At 34.5% G+C, this 16,004-nt stretch overlaps 1 protein-coding gene across 2 annotated transcripts; it reads right to left on the reverse strand.

The window, feature by feature from the left end:
* Positions 1-228: 228 nt before the first annotated feature.
* Positions 229-12,344, reverse strand: LOC126710217 (kinesin-like protein KIN-4A). 2 transcript variants are annotated; one of them, XM_050410596.1, is made up of 26 exons: positions 11,909-12,344; positions 10,549-10,695; positions 10,322-10,471; positions 9,448-9,701; positions 8,832-9,019; positions 8,620-8,744; positions 8,227-8,263; positions 7,483-7,574; positions 7,241-7,351; positions 6,858-6,971; positions 6,543-6,636; positions 6,227-6,378; positions 5,783-5,881; positions 5,590-5,703; positions 5,376-5,492; positions 5,211-5,291; positions 4,026-4,097; positions 3,656-3,749; positions 3,331-3,362; positions 3,143-3,240; positions 2,961-3,059; positions 2,573-2,794; positions 2,241-2,403; positions 1,683-1,853; positions 1,292-1,602; positions 229-730 (listed from the first exon to the last, which is right to left on the reverse strand). In XM_050410596.1, exons 1-25 carry the CDS (start codon positions 12,026-12,028, stop codon positions 1,390-1,392), a joined length of 3,159 nt encoding a protein of 1,052 aa, XP_050266553.1. In that variant the 5' UTR covers positions 12,029-12,344; the 3' UTR covers positions 229-730; positions 1,292-1,389. The 2 variants fall into 2 exon arrangements, with proteins under 2 accessions (XP_050266553.1, XP_050266561.1); XM_050410604.1 differs by having other exon boundaries at positions 6,227-6,339; positions 11,909-12,343.
* Between the last annotated feature and the right edge of the window lie 3,660 nt (positions 12,345-16,004).

The following is a 16,004-nucleotide window of genomic DNA, read 5'->3' on the forward strand; positions in this document are numbered from 1 at the left end:
GATGGGTTTGATTTGAGTTTGGGTTTTTGGCCCCCAACAGCTGAAGGGAACTAATAAATTCACACAAAATTTGATTAAGAAAAGAAAGCGAATTAAATAATTTAAAGCCTAAGCAAAAAGGCAAAAGAAGCATAATAATTTCATCCAAATTTCCTCTTTTTCAAGCACAAATTGCGTGGATGCTTCAATGACTTTTAATAAAATTGACTATAAACTTTAGACAAGAACTGGGAAAAAAATCTGTATAAAGAATTCCTTTTGCTGTGATGTAGTAGAAATTCGACGGAGTTCAATTCTTTCCAACAATATCAATATTGTGCTTACATACACACACACTAAACAGTTAAGCACTAACACAAATTAGCCAGTAAATTACAATAAAAAAGAAAAAAGAAAAGAAAAAGAAAGCCTTAATACACATTTATATAACTTGATCAAAGAATTTTTCCTTCCTTGAAGTATGGTTGTTATGTAGAGAAATTTTTACCAAAACACTGGCGACACCTCGAGCGAAATGCCCTTTCACCAATGCGTCAAACATTTGGACCATCTCAGCTTTTGGTGTCTTTTTACTTTTTTAACTATCTGGGTATTATTGGTAGCATCAACACAGCTTTACAAGATGCTTCCATCGCAAAAGAATTCAATACTACAAAGCTAGCTTTTTTCAAAATCAACTCATCCAAGACTTGCTATAAGCAGATATCCCTTGACAACCACTTACAGCACACTGCACCCATAGACACCAAAAAAAATATAGTAAGCTTTATTGATGCCATCATCTTTCAACTTCTTTATCCAAAAAAATAAAATATAAACAATCTTTCAACCTTCCTTCAAACTTGACCTGGACACACATTTTGATGACCAGCAGTTAATTTGGAAATCTACCTAACCTTTCCTGGAAGCATATTAAATTCCCAGTTGGCCATTTCATTGAACAAGCTGGTCTCCATTCTCCAATTCGACAGCTAAGACTAATATTTATTGGCACTTTTTAAAACTACAGTGATGTGATCATTACCATAGCTACCATGCTTGTTACTATTAACTATTGTAATAACACAATCATGTCCCAAGGATTTCTAGGTCCCAAGGACATAATTGTGTTTTTTTTATTATAAAAAATATGACACAATTATGTCTTTGGGACCTAGAAGTGTTATACACTTAGGTATTAGTGTTTTTGAATAATTTGTTCTAATCACTTTTATTTTTTCCAAAATGGTAAATGTTATAGATGTGGATTTGTAGATATTTCACAAAGATGTGCTAGTTTGAGAAAGATTACCTGCACTTTATTTGTATGCTATCCCCGTGCTATGTGTTGGATCATAGTTATAGGTCAAAGATGAATACTGGCAACCAAAAGCCGGTGACCTTAGAGCATTACATTGTATCTTGTAGAGCTTGGGGACGAGGCCTTGACCTTATGATTGTTTCATCGCTGTGTCTAATCAATTCCGAAAGTCTCCATGGCTTCTGCCACTTCCATTTAAACTGTACTAGCCATTGGTGATGACTTCTCTTCCACCTCCAGAGCCTCCCAGCTTGTCCCACAACTGCCAATTTTTTCATTGACAACTGCCCAATTGGTACCATCTGTACTAACAACAAATTCAACTTTCTTAGCCAAAAGGAAAGCAGATTGCAATTTACAATTAAAGGGTCAGAACATTAACCTTTCTCGTCTGATCTATAAATGCTGCTGATTCTCTGACCGGGCCATTAGCAATGCCTGGTGTATATTTGAGCTGTTTCTGTGCTGGCACAGACATTGGTGACAAGGGACCACTCATGTCATCAGCAAATTGTTTCAAGGAATTCTGTGAGTTCACCTGTTCAAGCCCAGCCTGAAGAGATAATAAAAATGATTATATCAATAAAAAAAAGCATTCAAGATTAGGTTCATAAACTGTAGGCAGCAAAGGCTAAGGAAACCATGAGAACATCAACAATAGCTTCATAAACTGTAGAAAGGACCTGAAATCTTAGGTGTCAATTGATAATATATTACTTTAGTAGTAAAGCTAAATTTAGAACTCCAAAGGCTGCTTAAAAGTCACTTAACCAACGTCCTCCAAGATTACTTGACCAATTTATGATGATGCATATGGGTGTCAATATTACAAATTCAAAATCATTCATTTCTCAAACTTCAGTTCTAAGCAACAATTAGGCTGTAAAGTCATTACATTAATGCATGAAGAAAACTTAGACACAACAACAGATAATCTCACCGAAGCTGATGTAGCCAATGCAATTGCAACAGCTTGCTCTCTCAATTTTAGTTCCTTCTCAACTTCCTTTCTTCGTGTCTCACTCTGCCGCAATAGTCCTACTAGTTCTTTAAGTTGTTCTTTTATTTCCTTCATTTCCATATCCTTCTCCCATAATTGGCACCTGTAGAAACGTGCAAACTTATACTTAAAATTTAGATAAGGAAATGAAATTCTGCCTAAACACCATTATTCAAAAAAATTACCCATATTATTATTACATTCATTATACAATTAGAGTGAGTAATGATAAATTGAAAATATTGAGAACATTACTAGGTTAAAGAAAGTACCTAGAGTCTGCAAGAGAATTGAACATATATTGAAGCAAATTCTTTGCATCTCCCATTGAGCGCAATTGAGTCCAACGTCCACGGTTAGTAAAGGCACGCTCCCGCTCTTCTGCCTCTGAAAGTTGCGAGGCCATAGCTACAAGTGAATTGGAGGATATACTCAACATGTTCTCAAGTGAAGAAATTCTGGCCATTCTTGCATTTGGTGACATGGAGGATGCTCTGAACAAGAAAGAATGAGCAATAAAAACACCAGAAGAGAGAGAGAAAGAGATTTTAAGCATTTTCTATTCTATATATTTGATACTATCTTGTTTATTAAATTCCATACTATACCAAAGAAAAAAAATTCAGGAGTAATTAAACTAACTTATAGCACAAAATTTACCTAGCAATTCCATTCTTTCCTCTTGGAGGACTAAGACCTTTTGAGGCAAACTCATCCACTTGCTTCAGCATGGCTAACTCTTCTGCCAGTGCAGCTCGCCTGGAGATTGCAGCATTATTATTATATAGGCCATCACTACACATCACATATAATTATTAACTGAAAATATATATTCTTCTTACACTTGACTTTGCTTCTCATACTCATAACGAACTTCTTGCACATTCACCATGACTTCTAGCTCGTGATCAAGCCAACGTTGCAAGGCTTTCTCATTGCTCTAAAGATGCAACTTTATATTAGGATGGTTTTATATCATAGGATAGCCTCAAAAACATATCCCAAGAAGAGAGATAACAAAGATCATTACCTGCCCATTTGTTCCATTTCCATTGACAATAACTGGAAGAAGATACACAATTAGAAAATTGGAATAAAAAAGGGAAGGTCCATGGTTTAAAAACCCCACATTTTCTACATAATGTATGACACCCCCCACCCCTTCAAGGCTTTACTCTTAACTATTGAATGCATATGCTCTGATAAAGGGTAAAGCTGACATTTTAATGTTACATAGAGAAGACGCACATTTTTTCAAAAATTTTAATAGAGAAGTCGCACATTTTTTCAAAAATTTTAAAATAAGGGGCCTCTATATAAAGATAAAATTTGTCATCAATTAAAATAAAACATACCTGAGCTGTCACGGACAGAAGACTTTCGAGCTTCTAGTAATTCTTTTAGCCTCTTGGTGGCCATGGCAGCCTCTTCCGTCTTTCTTTGAAGAACCTGAACAGACACGCACGCATAAGGTTTCGATCAGCCCTTAAAAATAGAAATAGAAGAAATTAACTTTGTTACATATGTATGTTACAGACACAATAGGAAAACTACTTGTGGGTGTTTCACATTTGCCTTTTCCCTTATGTGAGTGACTCTACTTGAACTAATTGACATCCATAGGAGCACAATTTTATGGAAGTTTTTTACCAAATGTTAAATGGGATTTTTTGTTAGAGATGCATGATTAAATAAATAACAAGCTAGCAACAGCAAAATACTCACCATTTTCTGGCGCTGATTTAAAGCTTGAAGCTTATGCCTTTCATACTCATTTCTCCTTCCCTCCTTACGTAACTGATTTGCAAATGTATCATAAGCACAAGGATGTATATAATATTAATAACATAGTCAATGCAATAAAATTTATATATCATTACAATCTGAAAGCATACTCAAATGGAAACCTGTACCTTTAAAGGGGAAAAGAATGTCATAAAGAAGGCATTGTAGAAAAATTCATATAAACTGCTATTCTACTATAGGGATCATTCTTTAGTTGGCAAGCAACTCACACGCTCCATGGGTTGTGAACCCATGACCTTGTCCACAACCCACGCTCATGGGAGGTAGAGGTGTCATTTGGGATTTTCCAAAAAATCTTCAGTAGCAGTTTAAAAAAAGGGGATGCTTAAACCAATAGTTCTATTTATTGATATTGCCACAGAATTTTTTTGTCTTACAGTAGAATAACCCTCATCTCACATCAACCTAAGATTTACTCTTCCCTTTTCAATTGTTAAGGGTTCCCACAGTCCACAAGTAAGCAAAATATATCTACTTTACATTAAGAACTATCATTTCATCACTGTTTTTCATGAAAAGCTACCCACCCACCAAGCAACACACACACACAAACGAGGCCAGCATTGAGTGCTTCAAGTTTGTTGTCATCATTATGTGCCATCGATAAGAGAAATAAAATTTTCCAACAACGATGAGGTGTAACTCTATAATTCAATTCTAGCAGCATTTAACTGAAACCATCCACACTTAATCATCATGAGTGTATTTATTTGCAGGCTAATAACAAGGCTGCATGAACATGAAGTTTATAATAGCTGAATCTAGAACAAGAACTTATGCTCATAACTAGCTGGTAGACTTTAATAGTATGAGAATAACACTTTTAATCTGCCACATCTACCAATTCAGTAGCAAAAACTGTCATGTGTGTTATAAATTGTATTTCAATTATGACATAAAACACAAATAAAATTGCAAGTTCTGTCACATATGAGTTCAAATACCACACGCTCAATTTTACTTCCTTGAAAGCAACAATAAAGCTTCATAGACCACACCTCTGGCTCCAAAAAGAATTTTCTGGAAATGGCATAAGAGTTGGTGGACTAACGTGTCTCTTTGATAAATTAAACACATTTGTTTTTAAAAGGTAAGAAGAAGTACCTGCAGCAGCTCCTTTTCTCGAGAAGCCTTCCACTGCCGAAATTGTTCTGCCTCTTGTTTTATCCTTTGTTGTAATTGAACCTAGAAGTTAAAAAAGTAGCCCAATATAGTAGAAATAATAGGACAAAGAATGTAAAGTTAATCAAGACCAAAATGAGATTCAACCTTTTGTGCCTTTATGGACTGAATTTCATCTTGCAATCGCTTTGCCGCTTCATCACTTTTTTGCTTTTGCTTTAAAAGCTGGACCTGGCTCTCCTGTTTCTTCTTGAGATCCAGAATCTGGTGTTTATGATTTGTAAAAAGACATTTACAATTTTAGTTATGAGGAGTACCTTCTAAAAGAAATGGCATTAGTGAGAGAGAGATCGATCTTCACCTGAGACTCAAGTGATTTTAATTTATGGGCATGGATATCTTGCAATTTCTGTGTTTGTCCATCTGAATTAGCAGCAAGATTTTCAACTTCAGCCAACAAACGATCCCTCTCTTTCTGCAGTAATATAGCATGTGAACAAGTAAATATTGGTTTTCTCAAAAAACCATGCATATTCTAAAAAGTTCTATTTAACCTGCACTGTTTTCTTTTCATCCTCAAGTTCCATGATTTTCTTTCCAAAGTGCTGCTTGAGGGCCACAGTGTCAAACTCTCCAAAAAGTTTCATCTCTGACTGCACAGACATAGATCCCAAAGAGACACATAAACTACAAGAACATGTCATGTGAAATCTGTTCCATCTGCATGCTTAAATAAAACAATATAGACACAGATTCGTAGTAGTAAGTGTGTGTGTGTGTGTTTATCTCATCTAATAAAAAGAGAATGCATTAATATAAGGGAGAAATTTCATATATGCTTTTTCACTGCATAAAATTTTCCAGTAAAAAATAGAGACGAATACTACAATCATGTTTTTCTCCTATCTTTTACACTTATGCATAAAAGACGAATCCATAGGGGAGAATCAGAGGACACTTTAATGCTGAACATGTAACTATAACAACAAAATGCATACCTCTTTCTGTTCTAAACGTTTATTTAATTCATGTAATTCTTTGTCCATAGTATTTTGCAGAAGTGTGTGCTCCCATTCTTTTGCTACTTCTTCATCAATTTCCCTTGAATCACCTGATAATTGGCAACTTAGCCTAGATGAAATGGTTCCAACTGAGCAAACTTAAACTATGTCAAAAAAGAAGAAAGAGAGAACAAGATGGAGAGGGGAAGAGATCGATGATAAAATAGCTAGTAAAACAAATACAACAAACCAGAAATGAAGTTTAAACTTAATTTGAGCTGATAAAAGATCTCACACTTGAGAAGACTCATACCTGTTAGTGTTTCACCCATTTGATAATCAGATGACTCCATGCTATGCAAGCCCCTTTTAAGACCATCACTTTTTAGAGGGCAAGTATTACCATCCTGGAAGATGAAGTTTTAGGTTCACATATGTATCCAGATGATATATAAAGCCCAGTCTTGTAGTAACAATTATTCATAACCAAAACATTAGGGTGCAGTGTTAATAATAATAATAATAGTATTATTATTATTATTATTATAGTCACATCTCAGAGACATAAATGACAGTAGAGAAAGACTAGAAGTCACAAAAAAATTTAATAGGAGTATCTAGAACGTACTTGAACATCTGTTTCATATTGTTCTCCAACTGTGCATCTGCTGCGGCATTCGTGAAGTTCCCGACAGAGATCCTCATTAGCAGCTTCAAGCCAAGTAATCCTTTCCTTGAGAACCTACACAATAACGTAACTTTACTTTAGTGAAATATACATTATCTCCGAGAGCAGATGGAAGAAAGAATAGTAAAGTTCATTCTAGGATCAACAAGAGATCACAAATATAAGTCAAACTAAGCCAAGTAACATTTCTTTTTAAAAACCTCATGATTAGTTTTATGAACTAATTTCCATTAATTATCAACTATCTTTGAGAATATATTTGAAAAACGTGGTCATTGAATTGTAGTAATAAACAATTAATCTAAATATAAGATGCAAAGTACCTGTACTTCATCAGAAGAAGATCCTCCTGTACGAGCACAAAGCTCAGCCTGCAAATACTCTAGTTGTTGACGCATTTTTAGCATCTCATTGGACATAGGATCTCTATTGATCTGCTCGATGATAAAACACAGAAGAGAAATGATTGCACTTATGCAATGGTAACAAATATGTATCTAAATTTCATAAAGAGGGGGAAAAACAGAAAGAACAAAGAAAGAAAGAATCAATCTGAAAGACTTACAACAGGCTTATTTTGGATGTTGCGAGCACGATTTGCATACTTTAAAGTGTTAAGGGTTTCTTCAGCATTAATATCAGCAGGACTAATGCAGGCTGAAAAAGGATGAAATTTTGATGATATGAGGAAAACATGATACCCAGAGATACTGTTTTGGAAGGAAAGTGAAGGGAAATATAAGAGATATAAGAAAACTAGAACACACAAAAATGCAACATACAGACAGTAGTTATTTTGTAGTATCTTATTAATGATGCTGAAAACCTGAGAACCATCTAAGAGATGCTGAAAAGCATTTTCTGGACATAACAAAAGTGATGCCTGAGTGCACATACTAGATTTTTAAACTGAAGTGCCATTGATTATTTGGGCATGAGCAATGCCAGAGATGTGAAGGATAAATCTTTATTTCTAGCTACTTGGAAACATGACATGTCTGTGAGGTTTGGACGACACACTTTGGGAATAGGATGAGAGAGTTAATATAATATGCTGATATACAAAGACCAATTATTGCACCAATATACAGATTTTATTGAGGGGAAACTTTCATAAGAAACAAAATAAAAAGAAATTATTTTATCATGTTTATATTGTACCCTTATACTTTCATTTTATTTTTATACATATAAAACAAAATCACATTCAGGCAACTGCTATGAAAGAGAATAAGGTCACCATCATTGCCAAAAGCAACATGGGATATTGCCCATGAGAAATCAAATAAATGAACAATAAGCAACTTACCTATCATAACAGTTCTGCTGTTACCACCAAGTGAATCCTGTCAAAATGCATTAGCTAAGTTTAAAAATTAAATAAAAAGAAATAAACAAAGAACATATATAAAATCAAAGCATAATAAAACCAGAAATGATCTAATACGCTGCACATTCACTCAGATACATATTCATACATTTTATTTTCAAAGGTGATAACTAATAGCACAATAAATCAATGGATCTCATATGCTCTCTTCAAAATTAATGACTAGCAATCAGACTAAGGAGTTGCTATGAGATTCATCTAGCAAAACAAAGGCATCAAAGTCCAATTCTTCACATCTTTAATGTCCTTTATTATAATAAATGAAAGTTTGCCCTTTACAACATGACAGTTGCACATTTAAACATATCGAACCTGCAAAAGCCGAGTAAGCTTACTGTCCCTGTATGGAACATGAACACCTTCTTTGCGCTTTTTCTCATCACCAAGTGCACTGATAACATTACCAAGTGCAAGAAGGCCCTTGTTAATGTGAACACCTGTTTGAAAGATGGAAGTATTGATGTGATTTTGTGATGACCAGAAGGCACATTTCAATTAAACATGTCAAGTACATTGCCACATACCTTCCTTAAAACGTAGACCATCAGAACCGGTTCTTTTAGCTCGCTCTGATCCAGCAAGATCTACTAAATGCAATTTGGCACATAGATATTCTTCATTCAGAGTCTCATCAAGACTGCTATCACTAGAGATAGCTGGATTGAACTTGCGCATTTGCTCTAATGTGATCGTGAAGATGGCATGAGAACGGCTTTAAAGACAACCAAATAATGAAAAAAGGTCACTAAACCAATAGTGTAGACTGCAGATTGAACAAAAAGAGTTTTACATGCAATGCCACCCTAAAATCCAGGTTGGTAGGCTGAATTGAAATATTGAATAGTTGGCCAAAAGGGTAAAATATAAGAGGAAAAAGATCTAGATATGTCCCAATATGTGTATAGTATACCTAAATTCCTGACTCCTGTGAATAAGACTTCATTGAGTGAAACTAGGCATTTTCTTTCTCCAACTATATTTTGTAATTGATGTTTTATTATATTAAGATGTCCAGAGAAACTTGCCATGTAACAGGTTTTACTTATGAACATTTAAGGTCATACCGGTTTTCTGTTTCCTCCTCAAATACAGATGAACTCATGAAAACACAATTTAGAAAGAGGGAGATGCTTAACTAACCTTGACTGGTTGTTCATATTTGTACTCCCAGTTGCCCTGCTCAATGATCCTTGTTCGAGGCAAGTAGCCATTTCCTTTAATGTACTTACACTGAGTTCAGTAGAACCTGCCAGTGTAATCACACCATTTGATGATTCACGAATTTGTATGGGTGGTTTCCCAGGAACAGGTACTTTCCCTGCATGCCCATTTGCAGTCTCTGGTTTGCTCAAAGAAGTGGAATCCAGCAAGTCTCGTACTTCTTCTTTTAGAATCTTTTCACATTGAAATCTTTTAGTCAGATGCTTGCTTTAAGAAGGCAGAATAGCTTCAGAAGTTACATTCAGGAAAATGATAGGCCATTTCATAGCATTTTTTTTAAAAAAATTGATAAGGTTCTTTGAAACTTGTTTGAGAAAGTTGCACTATAAGACGTAAGGGAATAGAAAATTAGAGAAGAGACCTTAAAACCTATCTAATTGGAAAAAAAAAAAAAAAAAAAAAGGTGGAATATCATTGGTGCATTACATAAACTAAGCCCAATAATGTGAAATCTTTTATTGTTATTTTAATATCATATAGTTTTCTAGTACAACACAAGTAGTGGACAAATAAATCTGCAGAAAATACCCAGAAATTCATGTGCTATATATGATGTGATTGATAAATCCTAACCCTTGATGAAATAATTTATTGTTCAAGCCACACATATATATATATACTACATGACTCATACTAACATGATTTTTAATATAAATATTTATTGAAAAAAAAAAAAAATATATATATATATATATATAGAGAGAGAGAGAGAGAGAGAGGAAATGTCACTGATCATAACGTATGGAATTTCAAATTAATTGAGACAAGCAAGGAAACAAGTACTTCAACAGACCTCAATAAAGGAAACATGCAATTGAAATTCAGTTTGATGCTTTAGAGTTTCAATCTTGCTGAACAGAACATTCATAACTTGAGGGATTATTCCTGTTTGGCAACCATCTCTGAAGCCTGTGCCCATGGTATATGTTTTACCAGAACCCGTCTGCAACAGATTGAAAATGTCAACTGCAAAGTAAAGGGGATGGAAAAGCATGTAAGTGTTGCTTGAGCAAGCTTTACCTGACCATAAGCAAGAACCGTAGCATTATATCCTTGGAATAGACCATCAACTAGTGGAGCAATACATTCCTCAAACATGGCAGATGAGGGAGAACCCGTGCTTCCATAGACATGATCAAAGGTAAAGGAATGTGTACCAATCTGTACCTGCACCACATCCACAACCGGCATTTAATCCCACGTCAAAATACATTTCTGAAAAGTGCAATCTTACCATAGATGTACCAAATCCTATATTAGCCATGTATGTCTCAGGTAGTCATGTAGATAAAACATAATACATAATTATCAATTATCTTCCTTGCAATTTCCCATTTACCAACAGTTAAAATTCTTTTGTTTATCCAACCAATCAAGTCCGTACTTATCATACAAAAGAATGCATGTCAAACAAATAGAAATTTCCACAAGGAACAAGAAACAAGATAGTATGTTTTTGCTGTTCATTTTATTTATTTATTTTTAAAAATAATAAGCTTAGATATTCATAGTATTCGATTTAGAGGTTAGGTTTGGTGTGACGGTGCCTTCCACCAAATGCGATATGTTGCAGGTTCAACTCTTGCAACAAGCCTCTTAAAAAAAAAAGAGGGTAAGGCTGCCTACCAATCACGACCCCTCAACAATGGGAGTTTTGTTCACATACATATCTGTAATATATGAATTGCATTTTTTTTTTTTTTACTAAGTCAAACACGCACCCAGTAAGTCTTGAACCTACAACATCACCCAACAAGGAAAGAAGATGCTATTTGAGCTAGACCTCATTCGCCTTGTCTTATACTACAGAATTAATAGAAGAAGAAAAGATTTGCAAATTTTATCCAAATTGAGAAATTATTAAATGCAATATACACAAGTGACATAGCTAGCAAACAGAGCAGAATCTATGTAGCCCCCCATAAAATCAAAGAATTAACTTTCCTTGTATTCTCACTGTTCCTCACAGAAATTCATTACCAGTTACAACCTCAAACTCTTAAGCCAGAATAAGCCAAAAATGCAAAAAAAAAAAAAAGAGTGTGCGCATGACACTACCATGATTTACCAAATTGCCACTAGAACATGATACCAGTCAAAAGCTTTCAGAAAATCAAAATCCAAACAAATTGCAATGGTAAAGTACCACTCAATTAACTTCTTAGCTCCGATCCAAAATCGGATTATAGAGAACAAAGACTTCAAATCAAAGAAACGCATGCAAAGTCTACTATATACGGATCCAGATCTCCCTAGATTTACTCCTCCTGAATTCTCTGCTAAATAACCAAAATTCATTGACAAGCACTGAATTCGTAACCGTTTCAAGTTAAACTGAGAAAAACACACTGAATGTGTGAGAGTGTGTGTCTCTGTGTACCTGTGGTTTGTTAGACACAACAGTGACACAGTCTTTACAGCCTTGGAGTTTCTCATCGCCGATGAGCGGTCTGATGTGAACCGCGACTTTCACGCAACAATCTTCTCCTCCAGCTTCCATAGGAAGCTAAGCGAGAGAGAGAGAGAGAAAAAGAAATTTCAGAGAGAAATTGGAAAAATGAGTGAGAGAGAAAAAGAAGTAAAATTAAATAAAGTTGCTGAAGGAATTTTAATTCCCGTGGAAAACCGTTCTCATTGTCTGAGAATTCAGAGAGAATTCTCAGAAAGAACAGAAAGCGATGCAGCAACTAGTGAGCGAAAGAAAGAAAAGAAGTAAAGAAATATAATAAAGGAAGAGCAGGAGAGAAAGAGAAAGAGAAAACTGTGTGTACGAGAGAGAGTGAGAGAAAGAGAGAGAGTTTGTTACATTACAAAGCTAGTAGTAGAAGTAGGAGTAGAGAAAGAAAGTAAAAAAAAATAGTTAAGAGAGAAAGAGAGAGGGGTAGTTGGGGTAATTAGGAGGTAACCGCAAAGACAACAACCACTATCATTTTCCTTAAGCTTCACTACACACCAGCCCTGACGATTGCGTTTGTGACACTTTTATGACACCTCTTTCCGAAATCGTCCTTCCTTTCACAACGGCTCTCTCTCTCTCTCTCTCTCTTTCTCTGGCCTTTCCCACTTGACCCCTCCTTCCCGCCGTTTTTACCATCTTACCCCTTTCGCTTTCCTCTTCATTTCTCTCTCTCTTTTTTTGGTTTAATGCTGCTCATTAGTTTATAAAATAAAATAAAGAAGGATTAGCAGCACAGCACATAAGGCACGTGATGAGGAATCGAATAGGATTACGGAGATGTTCACGGCACGAGCAAGATACACTGTCATGATTAATTCTTGTGATTCTTCCAAGTAAATGTCAAATACATGATTTTTTTTGTCAAATGTATGGCTGTTCAATTGACGATAGGTGGTGTTTCTAGTAGAAATGTCCAGATACAAATCTTATATTTTTCAACTATTGAATTATCAAATAATGAAAACACAATTTTTCCTCATAATAGTTTGCGGATTTGTTGTAATTGCCTAGTAATATTACTTTTATCAAAGTTCATCACGGTTGTTCCGATGCATTAATCACAATAGATTATATTGATAATTGAAAAAAAAAATGACAAATATTGTATTCTTTGTTTATTGAATAAAAAAATAGGCATGAGAATAATAAATTTGAAATCTAGAAATCTCGTTAGATTAAGAAATATTAGTTATCAAAAGTGTTTATTACCACCTTTAAATAGATTTTAGTATATAGAAATTATTGTCTGAAAGATGGTTGTAGATGTGGTGGGAAAGGGGATGGGGTTGGGGGCACATTACCTTGCACTTGGGAATGTCTATCGCGTAGCATTGTAAAGTGAAAGGATGGGAAGGTAGCTGCTAGAGGAAGAGAAGTAAAGCGAGAGAGAGAGAGAGAGAGACCCACACAGTAGACATAGCCAGCTGGTGGTCTCTTCTCATCACATGGCATTTTAGTGTCCACAACAAGGTGGACCCCACAATAACTCGGTCAGAACTTCTGGATGGCCCACGTTTTACAGATATTCTGGCTGTTAGAATAAATAGGCTCCTTGTATTTTGCAGCTTTCAGTAGCGTAACATAAATTTAATCAGAAGTACCTCATCATGTGGGGAGACTCTAAGTCTACACACGTTAAAAGTATCAAACATTTCATACTAACATGTAAAGATAACGTTTAATATGAAAGGACTTACGTTGGTCCACCTTCGGACAAGTTTTGATACATCTTATGCGATACAATATTTAGTTATTTTTCTTTAAGTTCTTTTTTAAAATATTGTCATATGACTCTTATCTTATAAGATGGAAGTGTATTTTTTTAGTTAAATAGTTACATAGCTAAATTTTAAGAGAAATTATTGTGTATTCTCGAAATATCATAAATGCGTACTCTTTCCTCTCACTTGAATGATGAATCTCACCATGAATTTAATTAGTGGGACTTATCATTCATGTAAGAGGAGAGAGTACGCATTTATGGTACTCCGAGAGTACATAATAATTTTCCAAATTTTAAGAGGAGAATTTAAGAAACAACATTTAAGGTACTGTACATAAATTTTGTCTTTAAATAAAAATATGTTAGGAATGAAAATATGTATTACTAGATTTAAAGGAGATTATAAAAAATAATAATAATAATAAATAAACATAAAAGAGGTTGTTTAGAGATTTATAAAGTCACTATTAAACTTTCTATAAAATGTTTTTATTTTCTTTTGCTAAGTAATTAATGAGAATGAGAGGAGTAGAGTAAGGTTTTATAGGTGTAATAGTGTAAGTCTCAAGCCCATCCCAAAACTCTCGAGGTAACTTAGGTATCTTTTAGACTACATCTACTTATATCAAACAAGGTTTCCCTCCAAATTAGTTTGGAGGAAAATTTTTCAAACTCTCTATATATCTTTTTTATTGGATGTGAAATTTTGAAAATCTAACTGTTAAATGACATGTTCTCTATGTTCTTAACATGCATGTAAAATTTCGTTCAAATAAGATGTTATTTACTATTTGATCAATATATACTTAATTTTAATGCATGATTTTAGATCAAAAAAATTTAAAATTTAAATATTTGATTGATGATATAGTTATTGATCTTTGATCTTCTTAAAATTTTACAAGAAAACTTACAATCTAACGGTTATATTTTCAAAGTTCATATCTAATAAAAAGATATATGAGGAATTTGAATAATTTCTCTCCAAATTAAGCGAAAAATGTTTTCCTACTCCTATCGTTCTCCTTAATTATCTAGCAATAAATAAATAAAGGGTAAACTACATATTTAGTCCCTAACCTTTACACTATATGTCGGTTTGGTCTATAACTTTTCAAATGTGTCAATTTGATCCCTAACCTTTTGGTATTATGTCAAAATGATCCTTACTGTTAAATGATGGATGAAAAATACTGATGTGTCTAACGGGCAAAATAAAATATTAATATTTTTGCCACATAGACTGCCATGTCAGCATAACCTTAAATAATCATTGAACGATAAAAGAAAAACAATTCCCAGTTAAGTGAGAAAAGTAACACAGAACGTGAAGAAAAATTTGGGATAAAAAATTCAAAATCCCTAACCTGCAATTATAGAAAAATTGGTTTGCTTTACATTTTGGTCTAGTGATAACAATAAGGCTCGACGATGACCAGCGACGTCGAGGGTGATGCCTGATAGCGATGACCGATTGTGAAGACTAGAGCCAAGGGTTGACGATGTTGCCGATCTGCTAGTATAATATCTCCCTCTCAGTTTGAGCGGTTTCACGCATTATGAAGAATAAATCATGGCGCACAAGAAGTAAAGATTAATGATAAACAACCATTAATCTTTACTCGTGTTAAGTTCTACCAGTGAAGGGTTAATGAAGTTTGTTTATACCACAAATTACATCCTATACATTGCTTAACCATTTTTAGCACTAAGATTTATAAGAATTACATAATAAGAACAATGATAGCTTACAATATACCAAGTCGTTCTGTGTCAATGGCAAGAAAAAGGAGATCATAAAAGAAATTATAACGATTTAGGGACATGTTCAGCCCAAGTTTATACAATCTCTAAACCCAACAGGAAGAAAAAGGAATTAGTGGAAATTAAAGCATTTGATCGAGAAAATTGAAAAAGTTATACCAAAAATCAGAATACCAACTCAAACTGAAGAGATAAAAGCCTGGGAGAGAGATTATACCGAGAGAGAGAGAGAGATTATACCGTCGAGCCTGACCGTTATCTAATCTTTGGACCAAAACGTAAAGCAAACCAATTGTTCTACAATTGTGGGTTAGGGATTTTGAATTTTTTATCCCAAATTTCACTTCACATTCTGTGTTACTTTTACTCACTTATTTGGGAATTGTTTTTGTGGGGGGTAAAAGACCCGGAGGCCCATGTCAATGTCTACATTGGGCCAAGGGCCCAGCCCAAGGAAAAACCCCTCCTCAGTCATGGGGAGAATCCTCCTCGGCATGGATATAGCTGAGGATAAAGGAGGCAACCTGCCAT

The sequence above is a fragment of the Quercus robur genome, chromosome 2 (assembly GCF_932294415.1).
Source record: "Quercus robur chromosome 2, dhQueRobu3.1, whole genome shotgun sequence".
In the NCBI taxonomy this organism is placed as follows: domain Eukaryota; kingdom Viridiplantae; phylum Streptophyta; class Magnoliopsida; order Fagales; family Fagaceae; genus Quercus; species Quercus robur.

Bases quoted from the DNA above. Each gene is read 5' to 3' on its own strand.
- LOC126710217 (XM_050410596.1), bottom strand. From the start codon at position 12,028: ATGGAAGCTGGAGGAGAAGATTGTTGCGTGAAAGTCGCGGTTCACATC. The intron at 8,264-8,619 runs GTTCGATATGTT...GCATTTTGACAG, and splicing joins AGCTTACTCGGCTTTTGCAG to GATTCACTTGGTGGTAACAG. The intron at 3,363-3,655 runs GTATGTTTTATT...ATCTTCTTCCAG, and splicing joins TTCTGTCCGTGACAGCTCAG to TTATTGTCAATGGAAATGGA.